The 14,490-nt window shown below is 44.4% G+C and overlaps 1 protein-coding gene across 4 annotated transcripts in view; it reads left to right on the top strand.

The window, feature by feature from the left end:
• The window catches only part of DNAAF8 (dynein axonemal assembly factor 8), a 92,065-nt gene that overhangs the window by 49,331 nt on the left and 28,244 nt on the right, over positions 1-14,490 (top strand). For 3 of the 4 annotated variants that reach the window (XM_081839508.1, XM_081839507.1, XM_081839505.1), the window contains 9 exons: positions 520-626; positions 1,635-1,789; positions 5,099-5,246; positions 6,447-6,578; positions 7,622-7,819; positions 8,532-8,864; positions 9,382-9,444; positions 9,764-9,817; positions 12,447-12,616. In XM_081839508.1, the coding sequence (XP_081695634.1) occupies positions 520-626; positions 1,635-1,789; positions 5,099-5,246; positions 6,447-6,578; positions 7,622-7,819; positions 8,532-8,864; positions 9,382-9,444; positions 9,764-9,817; positions 12,447-12,616 (1,360 nt within the window). The remainder of the gene's footprint in view (positions 1-519; positions 627-1,634; positions 1,790-5,098; positions 5,247-6,446; positions 6,579-7,621; positions 7,820-8,531; positions 8,865-9,381; positions 9,445-9,763; positions 9,818-12,446; positions 12,617-14,490) is intronic. The other variant, XM_081839506.1, reaches the window with a different exon arrangement.

Raw genomic sequence — 14,490 nt, 5'->3', positions numbered from 1 at the left:
TGGTTCTCCCCATTTCTGCAGCAATTTACCAATAGTTGTGGGTTGTTGGTGTTTTTTTTTAATACTTGTGGAAAATCATCAGTATTTTAGTGTGAGTGTTTCATAGCATATACATTTTCATGTGCACTTTTGACCAATATACACATTTTTGCAAGCACATTTCCCTAAAATGATGCATATTTGTATGTTTTTTTTAAATGAATGTCTGCATTTTTATGCTCACTGTCACCTACATTTTTGTACGCATTGTTTGGCTGGAAAAATGCATTGCAAAAATTCACAGAAGGGTGAATTTTGAAAGGTAATGGTCTCTTGATTAAGGTATTGCTCTCTGCAAACCTCAGCCCAAGTAGTTATTTGGAGGGAATATTTGTATAAGTTTTGGTGGATTGGTGCTCAATGCAAAATGCAATTCCCGGAATTTGCTGGGACACAACTGTGTGGGGTGATCCCACCTGAATTCTAGACTGCAACTATTCAATATGTTTGTCTTTCTCATTTATAACACTTCCACCCCAGACTTCCTAGGCCTTCACTCCACAAGGCAGATGCTGACCAAGAACCAAGCAACTTGCAGGACGCTACAGCCTTATGGCCTCCAGCGGCTCTTGTCTCCACCACCAAAGGTTGTTCTTGCGAAGCAAATATTGCACAGGAAATCGAATCTCCTTTCCTTACAGAACTCTTCTTTCATGCTTCCACCACTTATTTGCAGTAGGTTGCATTAACTATGTCGCATTAAGTTCAGTCCTTAGCAAGCTAATTTGGTAACGTAACCCTGTGATCATCATCAGATGCCCTGCTTTGTGTGCCTCCTCCATGAGAGGTCCAAAGGGTGGCAACATGGAGTGGCTCCCTGTTTGTGGAATGTTCTCCCTAGGGAGGCCTGCTTGGTGCCTTCATTATTCCTGTTTAGGTGCCAGGCAAAAACGTAGCTCTTCAGCCAGGTCTTTGACTGATTATCATTCTATGTCCTTTTTTTAAAAAAAAAGGGGGGGTAATTGGTTTGTTTCATTCTTGTTTTTATTATGTATTTTGTGTTTTTATGTTGTATTTGTATGCTGTGAACTGCCCTGAGATCTTCAGGTGAAAGGTGGTATAATAATAAATAATAAATAATAAGTGGAATAATAGCAACAACAACTCTCTGGCCTCCCTAACTGAAATTGCCTGCATAGAAGATTCAGAGCAACTTGGCCCTCATAGCTCCTCCTTTGCTTCCAATTTGTCTCTGATTCCATACAGTGGTACCTCAGGTTACATACGCTTCAGGTTACAGACTCCGCTAACCTAGAAATATTACCTTGGGTTAAGAACTTTGCTTCAGGATAAGAACAGAAATTGTGCTCCAGCGGCGCAGCAGCAGCAGGAGGCCCATTAGCTAAAGTGGTACCTCAGGTTAAGAACAATTTCAGGTTAAGAACGGACCTCCAGAACGAATTAAGTACTTAACCCGAGGTACCACTGTAATTTGGCAATAGTGATCAGAACAAAGGACAAGGATGATATTCTATCACCAGCCTTCTTCTTGGGATTAGTCACGCGTAAAAAGGTCCCTGCAGTGGTACAAAGAGCCCCTCGGAGCCAGTCTGATAACCTTCTTCTGCTTCCTCGCCCCACATTGCACTTCCCAGGAGACATTATTTTGATGGCATCGCCTGTTGTGCCTCCTCACATCTATGGCCTTGTGATTTCAACCTGCACCCAGAGAGGATTTGCACTCCAGGGGACCAAACAGCTGCAGCTGTTGCCTAAGCAAGCTCACATGCTCGGTGTGCCAGCAAGCCAGGTAAGACTGTGATTGTGGGGCTTGTATCCTTGAGCCCTACTGAGGCCTGCACCCCTGTGCAAGGGGCGGGGGGGGGGGCAGCTCTCAATACCTGGGGCCTTCTTGCCCTGCCTATTCTCCTGCCCTCTCCAAGTGCGTGAAGTTTGAGAAGAACAAGGAGAAGGAGGAGGAGTTCCACCACCCACCCTCTTCTTAGCCTCGTTCTGGTGGGACAATGCCAGTTGGGCCCAGAGGGAAAGGCAAGGCATATTTGAACTGCGGAACTAACTCTCACAGGAAGTAGTAGTGATGGCCACTAACTTGGATAGCTTTGGAAGAGGATTGGACAAAGGCTATCAAGGGCTGCGATCCACAATGGCTATGCTCCTCCTCCATGGTTAGAGGCAGTGATGGAAATCAATTGCGTGGTGGATGAGAGTGTTATTGTGCTTGGGTTCCGTTTGCAGTTCTCCCCTCTGGGCATCCGTTTTCCACTGTGAGGATAGGATGCTCGACTAAATAGGCCATTGGCCAGATCCAGCAGGCTCTTCTTACGTTCTTATGGGCATTGACAAGAGTTCTATTGCCTTTCAATATAGATGACACTGACAGCTGTGGTCAGTGTGGTGTGAGAGCCAGTGTAGTGTGGTGTAGTGGTTAGAGTGTTGGTCTAATACCTGGGAGACCTGGTTCAAATCCTCACTCCGGCCATGAAGCTCACCTTGGACTGGTGTCTGTCTCTCAGCCTCACCAACCTCACAGGATTATTGTGGGAAGAAAGGTGGGGTGGGAAGGAATCATGTATGTCGTCTTGAACTCCTTGGAAGAAAGGTGAAATATAAAGAACAGGATGATAATTCAGCCGTTCTACTATGCTCCTCCTCCATGCATCCTTTTTTCTGTGGTAATAGCACACAGGTTCCCGCTTTCCAAATACAATACGTTCCCAGGAAATTGTTCCGTAGGTGAGCGTTTGCGTAATGAGTGGACGATTTCCATTATTTCCTATGGGAACATTTCTGATCCGTGTTTTGTTCAATCTCCCACCTCCCTCCATGGTATCTTCCTGAAATGGCTGCAGCCAAGTACCAAGGGAGAGACAAAGGGGCGGGGGAATGATTTGTCTGATCTCTCACCTTCCCTCCTTCCGTGGTTTCTGTCTGAAAATGGCTGCTGCTACCAGCAGAGCACAAACAAGTGAGGAAGTAGCTGCTTGCACATCTGAATCAGCCATTCATGTAGCAATAGCGGGACCTGTGTATTGAGCATTGTGACAGCGGGATCTGTGTGTACATCCAATTTCCTAACATAGTTGCAAAAAGTGGGTTATTCCCTCTAAGGCAAGAATGAGGAACCTGTGGCAGCCCAGATCTTGGGGACTCCAAATCCCATCAGCCCCAGTCAGCATGGTCAGTGATCAGGGATGATGGGAACTGGAGTCCAACAACATCCAGAGGGCCACTGGTTCACCATCTCTGCTTTTAAGGCATGGGAAATAGTTTTCTTCCAGTTTTTTATTCTGTCCTTATTACAAAGCTCCCACAATATATGCACTCTGTTGCACATGCAGGGTGTGGAAACACTGGCCATGTAGCACACATGCGCTTCATGCATTGATGAATGAAAAGATAGGAACATGCTGCCTTATACAAAGCCCATTTCACTCAGTCCTGTCTACATTAACTGGTAGCAGCTTACCAGGGTTTCAGGCCAGGATCTCTCTCAGCCCTACCTGGAGATGCCAGGAATCGAACCTGAAACCAGCTAAAGCCATGGCCTTAACAAAGGAACTGGTTTGGAAGGTTCTGCAGCCTCTTCTACTAGATTCCAACCCTTAATGGATACAGGATCATAGGGTCACAACTTTTAAGGCAGAGTTCGGGGACCTGTGGCTCTCCTGACATAGCCAAACTTCAGCTCCCATCAGCACCACCAAGCATGGGCTGCAGTCAAGGATGATGGGAATTCTAGTTCCAACAGCTGGAGGGTCACAGACTCTGCTTAAGGATCCACTTGGGACAGCAAGACGTCTTCTCAAACTGAAATCAGCCCCTGAAATTGGCACAAAAAGGATGTTGCTTTTCCAAGGAGATCCCATATTGTTGATGACAAGCTTGCAGACATTTAAAGTTTCCCGTGGGATGAAAAGGCAACAAGACGAACACTTGGGCACATAATACAACCTTGCATCATCAAGCGGCAGCTTCCTGACACACCGACGTAAAAGCGATGATGAATCACCGCGCTGAATCATCGCCTGAACCACAAGAAATGTTTGAGGAGCTGTCTGGATGAAAATTTCAAGGGTAATAAATGTCCTCAAGCCCATTGGCCTGGGAGACATAGTCCAACGGTAGAGCATCCTGCAAGTATTGAAAAGCCATAAGTGGTGGTGGTGGGAACTTGGTTGTCCTATCTGGGGTTGTCCTATGGATTTCCTATCTGGGGAAAAGGGCAGCATATTTAAGGGCATGAGAATATCCCTGCTAGATCCGGCCCATGTTCCATCTAGTCCAGCATCCTGTTCTCACAATGGCCAACCAGATGCTTGTGGGTGTTGAGGCAGGTTTTGGGAGCATGTAATTATCTGATGCTTTTTAAAATCTCCTGCGCCCATCTCTGTTTTTATTACACTGTAGTGGCTCAATTTTTTATAATATTATTTTTAGAACGTTACTGTATTTTATAATGGATTTCAAATCTTGTTAGCTGTTCTAAGTGATGTGTAAGAACTAGAAGAGTATATATCATCATATAAAGAAAGAAATACATCTTCTGGCGAAGAGCCATAGTTCAGTGATAAGAGCATCTGCACACAGAAAAAATGTATCGGGAAAAAGTTTCTAGTTCTGGTGTGCAAGGGGGTCTTTTTTCTATGTAAGGAGATCTTGACGGAATGTGGGGTGGGTTGTGGAAAACCAGCCACGCAGTCAGCTGCTTGCTGTCTGAAGTGGTACAACCCAAGAACAGCTTTTAACCATTTTTGCAGACTAGGCCTAATATCATTGTGAAACCAGCAGAGAGTCATGAGCATATTGTGGTATCGCAATGGCAGAGTCACCTCAACCTCTGCAGTGATTGACTAATGTAGCAAGCCCTAAAATTAGACCATTAATGATCAGTGTTCAATTTAAGTTTTCCGAAGATAATACATTAGTGGCGTATTTTGAGTCCATTTCCAGGAGGCTGCAGATCTGCTGGAATTTTTGTGTGTGGGAGGATTTTGCTCAGATGGCGAGTGCCCAGTGGAACATTCTGACACTCAGTACTTTTTCATAAATTGGTTGCCTTGCCATTTAGATCAAAAATTGCTGGCTTGTGTCATTTCAGGTAACTGTATTTTGTCGTAGTGACGCTTCATATATACCAGAGAGGAGTTTCTTGGAGGATAAACTACCCAGCCAAACACGTGTGCATTGCCTGGCTTTGTTGTTGAGAAAGGAAAATGCCAGCCATCATGTCCCTGCGTTGCTCAAAGGTAAAGAAAAGCATGAGCACAAGAGGTGGGAAAGTGTGGTCCCTCCAGTTGTCCTGCAGGCTTAGCGTACACACTAGGGATGCCTGATAATTGCAAGGAAAACAGAGACAGGAGTGGAAATTGCCAATGCTCACTTATTCGTGCCATGTTCAAAATGGAAATCAATCCAGTGCATACGATCAGTATCTGCTGCTGTTGTTGCTTTCAGTCCACAAATGATACGTAATTGATTACATCGCACGCACACTCAGTTTGCGTTGCCTTTCCTTTGGATTGAAATGAATGGGGTGGAGTAACATACAGTCGTACCTTGGTTTTTGAACAGTTTAGTTCTGAAACGTTTTGGCTCCTGAACGCCGCAAACCTGGAAGTGACTGTTCCAGTTTGCAAACTGTTTTTTGGAAGCCGAATGTCTGACGGAGCTTCCGATCGGCTGCAGGAGCTCTCTGCAGCCAATCCAGAAGCTGTGCTTTGGTTTCCGAACATTTTGGAAGTCGAACAAACTTCTGGAACGGATTCCAGGGTATGACTGTAGTGACAAGTGGGTTAACAGTCAATCCTTCTTCATAGGGAACTCTGGGAATTGTAGTTCTACGAGGGGTGTCTCCTTGTTGGAACCCTTTACAAACTACAATTCCTAGATACTTTGGGGGAAGCAATGACTCTTTCAAGTGGTATGATATTGCTTTAAATGCATAGTGCAGATGGAACCTAGATTAGATCTGATCCAGCAGGTTACTTCTTTGCCTTGCAGAAGGCAATATTTATCCATTAGTGTATGTATGCACACATATGTATAATTTCATTTTTTAAAGAATCATGTGTACAAACTCAGTAGTAACTCATAGGGCTCATCCTTGGCCAAAAAGACATCAAATTCGAACCAGCACTCTGATTGGCAGGTTGCTGAAACCCTGCCTCATAAAAGTAATGGCCAAGCCATCTTTTCCATCAGCCTCTGTGGTGTGCCAACAGCAGAAGATTGCTGTGGCTTCCAAATGTTTGTATGGCACAGTTAATACGACATTGACTGCAGATACCATGCACTTACTGTACTATGAGGTTTTTGGAATAGGCAATTGGAAATATGAGCCAGGAATATCATACATAATGACATTGCTATTAGATTGTACCATAAGCGGACTCAACCATCTCTTTCTTTATCATTTGTTTCTGTTTCATTTGTTTGTTTTAACCTAGGGCTTATGAGTGCACTGGCAGAGAAAGGTTTCTTGGAGGACATTCAAAGCAGTTTGCACTCCCGTGCTGAACCAGAACCTAGTCTGTGTTTTCATGCGGTTCCTTATACCGACAGTTTGCTGCAGGAACTGGGTGCGTCACAGCACATACATAATCCGCTAAGTATTAGGAATCTGAAGATGGAGCTAGTGGCGAAGAATCCATGGCTTCACATTATGTTTGAAGCCAAACAGTGACCACATTCACACATAACAGCTAGTCATAAACCAGGTTTTGTTGTTGGTTTAGCAACCTTAGTTGATTTGGGCAAAATAAGCCTCACTCCAAGCTTTAGACATAACACTAAGTGGTCTCCTTAGTGGTTGGTCCACATGATCACAAAAAGAAAGAAGGCTGTGTGCACATTCACTTATAATCTCAGTTTCCTTTCAGGCTACGAATGTCAAGAGAAATTGCATTGTAATAAAAGCTAGCACTACTGCCAGCCATGATGAAAACCCGACAAGGCTTTAGTAAATAGAAGTGGGTTTCCCCTGCCCCCTAAAATAATTCAGAGTAGATACTGAGTATATATGAGGAAGGCTATTCCATAGTTGGAATCAGGGGCATAGGAAGGGGGCTGTGGGGGGTGTGGGCTGCCCCAGGTGTCATCCCTGAGGTGGTGACAAAATGGCACACTGCAGTTGGCGGCACTTACCGCGGGGCCTGGCCTGCAGCACGCCTGAGCCACATGTCTCTCCTGGAAGTGACGCGGTGGCTTGGGGCCCTGCGCTGCCCGAAATGGCCGCGTGGGGCTTGTGTCTGCCAAGTGGACTCCATGGGCAGCTCGCCATGGCGCCCCCATGTGCGGATTGCTGCGGTGCCCCCGTGGGCGGCTCGCCCCGCCCCCACTGCTCCAGGTGCCAGAGCAGCTAGCTATGCCCCCTGGCTGGGATAGCCTAACCTTCAAAGATGGGAGCGCCTGGAGCAGACTTCCAAAAGGAAACTGAAGCGTATTTCTACAGCGACTTCTTTCTACAGCAGGTGTAGAAAGCATGGCCAGGGATGATGGGAGTTGTAGTGCAGCAACATCTGGAGGGCCAAAGGTTCCCCCCCGCTTGTCGTGCATCAATGGAACTGTAGGTTTCCTCTGCAGTAAAAAAAAGTTTCCTCCTCCCCCCACTTTTCTTTTGCAGGTGGCAATTTTAGTGTTGTGCCAGATCCCTTGAACATTCCCCTGGAGGTTTTGCACAGTCGGATGTATGCCTCTGAGCCCGAAATGGAACAAGTGGTCCTGTTGACCTTCACTGGAAAGGAAGCCATGAAAAGCGCAGGCAGCGTCCTTCACCAAATCCTTGCACTAGGCTACAGGAAGCAGCCTGCTCAGACTCCAGGTCATTCCCAGCTTAGAGCCTGTGTGACAGAGAACATAGCCTTGATCCAGAAACCCTATATGCACTGAGATTAGGAACAGGGCAGAAATTCCAATCAGTTTATTTTAAAGGTGAACCTATCTAATTTGCACTTTCCAAAAACAATATGTGAACCAAAACACAGCCCTTCTTTAGAAGTCACACTTCTTTGAATTTTGCAATGTAGTTCTCCGGCCAAGTAATGTGCCCAAAAATGCACTGTATTTGGGGGAAATTGCTTTGCAAAGGTGTATATTTGGCCAAATTGCATGGGGAAAAGGTCTGCATTAGAGAAATTCACAATACAGTGCTGGTGAATTTTCATGAGGAATTAAATAATAATAATTAGCAAAAAATGTGGAGTCACTGAAATGGATATATTTCCCCACCCTAATATTGCATAAAAGTTGGTGAAACTGACATGAAAATGCATTCTATTTAGGGAAATTGCTTTGCAAAAATGTGTGTATTTGGCAAAACTGCATACACATGCGAAGTTTAGGAGAAATTTGCCCAGAAATCCTGATGAAGTTTCACGAGCACATTTAAAAAAAAAAAAAAATGCAAACTGATGTGCAAAGGTTGAGAACTGAAGTTAAGATTGGAAAGTCATACTGTGATTGGATACCAGGGGAGGGACTATTCCGCAAGGGGGCAAAACAGTAATTCCTGCTGGCCATGTCTCTCTCGGCAGCGTTGGAAGACTTGAACCTGCCATTTGAGCTTCTCACTCTGAAGTGGTTGCCTCACCTCACTCGGATGCAGGCTAAGGAAACCACACCCTTCGAAGTGGGAGACAAACACTGGCAAACAAGTATTGATGCGCTTATGAGCAGCCCTGCCCTTGTCTGTGTGCTGCGGAGGATTGGTGCCTTTGTGGTCCTTGCCGAAATCCTGAAAACACTAACTCCGCACAACAGCAAAGTGAGCTCTGGATCCGGCTCTCTTCCAAGAATGATGTCATCAACCCCAGAGACGGCCTTCAGGCAGGCAGCGCTCTTCTTCACTGAGAAGGATTTTGTAGGCGGTGGGTAGAGTATTTTCATTCTTTCCCTTCACCAATGGAGCTGATCTGGACCATGGCTTGACTGAAGCTTCTTTGGTGTCAGAAAAACCCAATGGTACCCTTTCTGCTAATTAATGCAAGACATTCTGCTCTTACACCACTCCATTTTTAACCTGCCATTTGAGACGGTGACCTTGCATTGCCTAAATTTTTCTAAGCATTTGATAAACCAAGAGTCTTTTCCCACAGGCTTCCTGGCAGGGAGAAGGATAGGGGCAAAAGTAAAGTTGGCTCCACCTGCTGGTGGCCTCCTGCTTTACGTCCCCTCTGTTCCAGTTGGCACTTGTAACCACTGTACCAAATTCTATTTTGCCGTCCTGCAGGAGGCCTTTCTTTCGAAGAACAAGCATCTCTCAGAGGTCTTTGCATTTGTTGTTTGGATAGGCCTTTGGCTACTCTTCTCTTTGCCAAAAAGCCACTGTGGATGTTTTGTCTTTTTCTTCTTCCTCACAAAATGCCCATCTGCTTCCTTTTCCAGATCCCAAACGTCGACCTGCCCTGAAGTACTTGCCACCTCCTCCACAGCACCCCCAGTCTGAAGGTAAGACTTGACCTTGCATCCACTTCTTCAACACATCACATAAATTTATTTTTGGAAGTTGCTACCAGGAAGTCATGGGTTCCAAGATCGCTGACTTCCCCCCTTGCCCCCCCCCCCGGAAACAAGGTGGTCAGGCAGGAGGCAGTTTTATGAAACCCTTTTCTCATCCCTGGAATCCCCACTTTCAAGCCCCAAAAAAGTTCTGAACAGAGATTCACCTCAGCTCTGTCGGCAATGTCTGCCACTGTACAACTCCATGACGAGAACCCTTTCTGTTGTTGCTGTTGTGCACTAAAGTCCTTTCACCTTTCTTACGCAGCAGGAGAGACTCACACAAGCCATGCAGAATTGCTCTTCCGCTCCATGCAAGTTGGTAAGGATGCCAAGGCTAAGCAGGCCCTGCTGCTTTCTTGGGGAAAGTTGGATCTGTCAAATTCTGCGCAAAGAGGGCTCCATCATTAAAAACACGGAACTTAAGTGGACTTAAATAAGGCCAGAGGAGAGGCACCTTGCATGCTGTCTTGGAATGTCTTCCTTTGCCTGAATTTACTTCTTTGGAGAAGAGAATATACACCAAGCTTGCCATCCTGGAATTTACTTCTTTGGCTGCTCTGCTTATTTTCAGCCAAGCACATGTTTCCAGTGCTTGGGTAAACAGGGCACTTTCTCACCAACCTCAGTCTGCCCTGAGCCAGCCACCATCTGCCTGCCTTCTTACTTGCAGCCAGCCCTGGCCCTGGCCCTGGCATTAATGCCCTCCTCATAAAATTCAACAGAGGAGGAGGAGTTGATTATCAGACCCTCCAAGTGTCCTATTTTCCAGGAACGTCCCTGATTTAGAGAAGCTGTCCTGGTTTCTGATTTGCTCCCAGAATGTCCCACTTTTCCATTGGATGCCCCTATTTTCATTGGAGGAATGTTGGAGTGTATGGAATTATTTGACTCCCAAGCTGTCTGAAGGCAATCCTGTATAGGGAGGTTTTAGTAATGTTTAATGTTTTGTAATTTTTTTAATATGTTGGAAGCTGCCCAGAGTGGCTGGTGCAACCCAGTAAGATGTGTGGGGTATAAATAGTAAAATTAGCATTATGGAATGGGATGTCCCTATTTTCATTGGATAGATGTTGGAGGGTAGGGATTCTGCCTGTCAGTGACTCTGCTTCCCCCTACAGTTGGGCTCCTGGCCTACTGTCCCACCAGCCCAAATGGGCACCAGCCGCTACTGCATGTCTCAGAATTAAAAATGGGTTTCTTATATGGGACAGCCTATTGATCAATAAAGATAAATCATTGATCATTGTGGGGTTTTTGTTTTTAAGCCCTAAAATGCTAGTCAATATGTTAATCGATAAAAAGACAGAACTGGAGATTTGTCTCCAGCCAGAATTAGTCACGATGCAGCAAATTCAGGATTTCCAACCCTGTGTTTGCAACCTAAGATTAGTTTATTATGCTATGTTATATTGTTTCATTTATGACTCTATTCCTGCAAAGCAGCTGGAAGCGATTACACAGTATCATAAAAATGTGTCTAAAACAATTGCATCTGGGAGAAGAGTTAAAACAATTACATCTATAAAAACAGTTTCAAATACAATACAGAAATTGACCATGGGTGATTTTCAGAGAAGCAGCAGGAGGCTGCTCCTTGCCCAGTTTCCTCCAGCTGGGCTCTGGGACTGGTAGGAAGCTTGGCTGAAGGAAAAACAGTCTGGGTAAGGGGTTGCAGGAAAGAAATGGCTGGCAGAGGGAACAGTTATACATCCCATTTCTGTTGCAAATGCCCATCTGCTTTCATGCATTCGTATTAGGGAGCAGAGTTTCAGTTCCTATAGAATAATATAGCGTAACATTGAGCAAAGAAACTTAGAGAAAAGCTTTTAAAAATAGTCTACTAGGAATGAGCAATCCCTCCACCTTGCAAAAAATAAATAAATCGCTGTTCTTTTTGCAAGCTGTGATTTGCTGCAGAATTGTAAACAAGAGCAAAGTGTTTGACCACTTAACCATAGCAGTGATCACACTTCTGCTGCTGCCTTTTTGAAAACCTGGGGTTTTTACCCATGAGATGCCACAGTGAGAGGAAAAAGCATTGCTCTCTTTGTGATTTTACTTTTGACATCCTCATCACACTGGCTGTGTTGCGTAATCATGAGGCCAATGCAGAGTGAGGGCATGCTTTCCTCACTCTGCATTGATCAAAAGCCAAGCAGAGCTTAATGATCTCTGTTGCCAAACTATGGACAGGTGGCAAAACGTGATGAAAACGAGGGTGGGAGCTTTCGTGAAAACTCCTTCGGAAAAGCCCCCTTGTGAGCTGGCAAAGTGTGCTGGCAAACTGCTACTTTGGCTCTAAATAAATCTTGTAAAGAATGGAGAAGATTGCTAAAAGCAATCCAAGACACTCAAGGGAAGGAAGTTACAAACCTCGAGAAGCAAGTTTAGAAGAGACACTGACAAATGACATCATTTTCCAGCACAGAGTATTCTCACTAGTCTAAATGAATGTTATGACTAGATCATATGCTGCCTACAAGAAATCTAAAAAATATATAAGTTTTTGAAGGCAATCGTGAAATATTAAATTCCACGTCTATCGAGGCATATGACTCACATTTGCTAGAAAGACTGTAAAGGCTTCCCCCAAAAAACATAGCAGGTTTTATTTTTTTAAAAAATCAAGGTTGTGAATCAGTGTGAAGAGCCAGATTTGGAAAGAACTAAATCAGGGACAAGGAAACACCCCCCCCCATGCCTGTTGGAGTCTGCATTCCCTAGGGGTAATCTTTGGAGAGGCACGTGGTGTGGTGGGGGCAAAGTTTTCTACACTGTTTCCATTCTGTGACCTGCTGCCACCTGCAGACAGCACACAACTTTTTAGAATCAACACACTGGTTTACTGCCTCTCCCCCGCCCCTGGGAGAGCTAGGCCATTGTTCTGCTGGTACAATGCTCCATAATGCAATACCTTTACATCCTCCTTTTGTTGATCTTTTATACAGGAGCCCAAATCCTCTGCACTGTGCTGCTGCTCAAACCAGGCACGTGGACCCGTAACCTAGCAAGGATCCTCCGGAAACTGGATCTAGAGAAATTCAGCCTGGTTGGAATGAAACACATAGACCTCACCCCAAAAGATGTCAAGGCACTCCTCTCATCTGAAGCTAAGCAGGTTTGTTGGAATGAAAGACCAAAGGGCATCAACGTAAGAGCAATACATCTGACTGGGCACTGTGAGAAAAGGGTGCTGGGCTGGCCCATCTAGTCCAACCAGGTGCCCATGGGAAGCTATAAGCGGGACCTGACTGCAATCATGTTCTCCCCTCCTGCAATTTCTAGCAACTGGCATTCAGAGGCATCAACCATCAGGTTAGTAGCCATGGCTAGCCTTCTCCTCCATGAATATGTCAAGAGTAGAGAGACTACAGAACACGAGAAGTAGATGAACTGGGCATAACTGAGAGTTCTGTATGTCATTTACAATGCTAGTCTTTTCAGGCCTCAGACCTAGCTTTTAATATCAACCTACAGCATGGAACTTACTTTTCATTTTATTATTATTGCATTTTTCCTTCTCTCTCTCTTTGCCTCCACTTTCCTTTTGTGTTTGATTGTCTGCTTTCTTCTTCTTCCAATTTTCTTTGGGCGCTTCCAGACCGCTGCTGTTTTTGGGATGTGTTTTGAGCTCAAAGGCAGCAAATTCAGGTCGTGCAATTAAAGCGAGCTCAGTCTCCATGAGGAACAGATTCGCTTCCCAAAAAGTCCAGACTTTTTGCAGTAAGAAAAGGAGGAGGAAATGTATGGAAACTGCAGAATGACAATTATTTGATGTGGTGCTATGTAACCTCCATACAAGTAAATCAGAACGAACACTCAGCAAACAGCTGATTTTGTACAGCCTCCCTGTGCATGCAAATTGGGATCACTTTTTTTTATTTTTTAAAAAATAATATTTATTAAAGATTTTCAAATATAACAAAAAAAGAAAAACATCCAAATTTAAAACCCTATTTTCATTGGCATCTTTCCAGGACTTCCCCTCCCCTCCCCCTCTTGTAATCCAATTCTTTCAAATAAGTTCAACAAATTCTTACCCCAAGTTTTAAAATTATTATCATTGTCCCAATTTAAAAATATTTTCCCATCCCCTAAAATCGACCTGTTCCCTTCCACGAGTTCCCCTCTTTAATATGCAATACAGATTAGAATAAAAAAAAATAGAAAAAAGAAAAAAAAAATTAATTTAACACCCTTTGGATTCCAAATTTCCCTCCCCCCTTTCCCGGTTGCGTTCCCAATGTCCATCAATGTCTACTGTCATCCTGGAGCTCCCACATCTAAGCCATAGTCTTTCACCAGTCCACTTTGCCGTCTTTTTAATAGTCTTTGCCGTCTTTTGGTCATCTTTAGTTTCGAATGTCCAATCTTGGAAGGAGTCTGTCTCAAAAAGATCCATTTTTCCCATCCAGATCTTTGTATTTAAGAGTAAAAACTCCAATTTTATTTCTTTAGACCTTTCAGATCTGGATGTCCCAAATGTTCCCACTTCCAACTTTGTCCAGTTCTTGTTATTCTTGTTGTTCTTGTTGATCTCTTTCCTCCTTTTTTTTCCCCCCTGCTCTCCTGCACAAATGTTCTAATTCCAAAAGCTTCTAATTCCTCTGCAGAGGCTTTGTTATTCAGGAACGAAACATTACGTCAAGTCCCTTCCATTCTTCAATAGATAAATCTATTGTCTCCTTTAGTGTATAGACCTCTGTAGACAAAATAGTGTTCCATTTCTGCAGTTTCCCAGGAGATAAAAAGTCCTATTCAAATTCCATGCCAGCAATACTTGTAGTGTCCCACAGCTCCTCTAGAGGGATTATAGTAACTCAGTTTCCTTCCCGATCACACCCAACAGTCAGAGTAACTTATTATTCCTTGTTTTAAACAATTTATGTCCAATTTGTAACAAATGTAACCAGCAAAGTCCTCATAACAAAGTTCTCTTTTTGTTCTTCCGCTTTGACAGCTCCTTTGACAGCTCTATTTCTCCTCTCCCGG

This window comes from Podarcis erhardii, assembly GCF_964252035.2.
Source record: "Podarcis erhardii genome assembly, chromosome: 14".
Lineage (NCBI taxonomy): Eukaryota > Metazoa > Chordata > Lepidosauria > Squamata > Lacertidae > Podarcis > Podarcis erhardii.
Note: the sequence above shows the minus strand (reverse complement) of the source record. Positions and strands in the feature narration are given on the sequence as shown.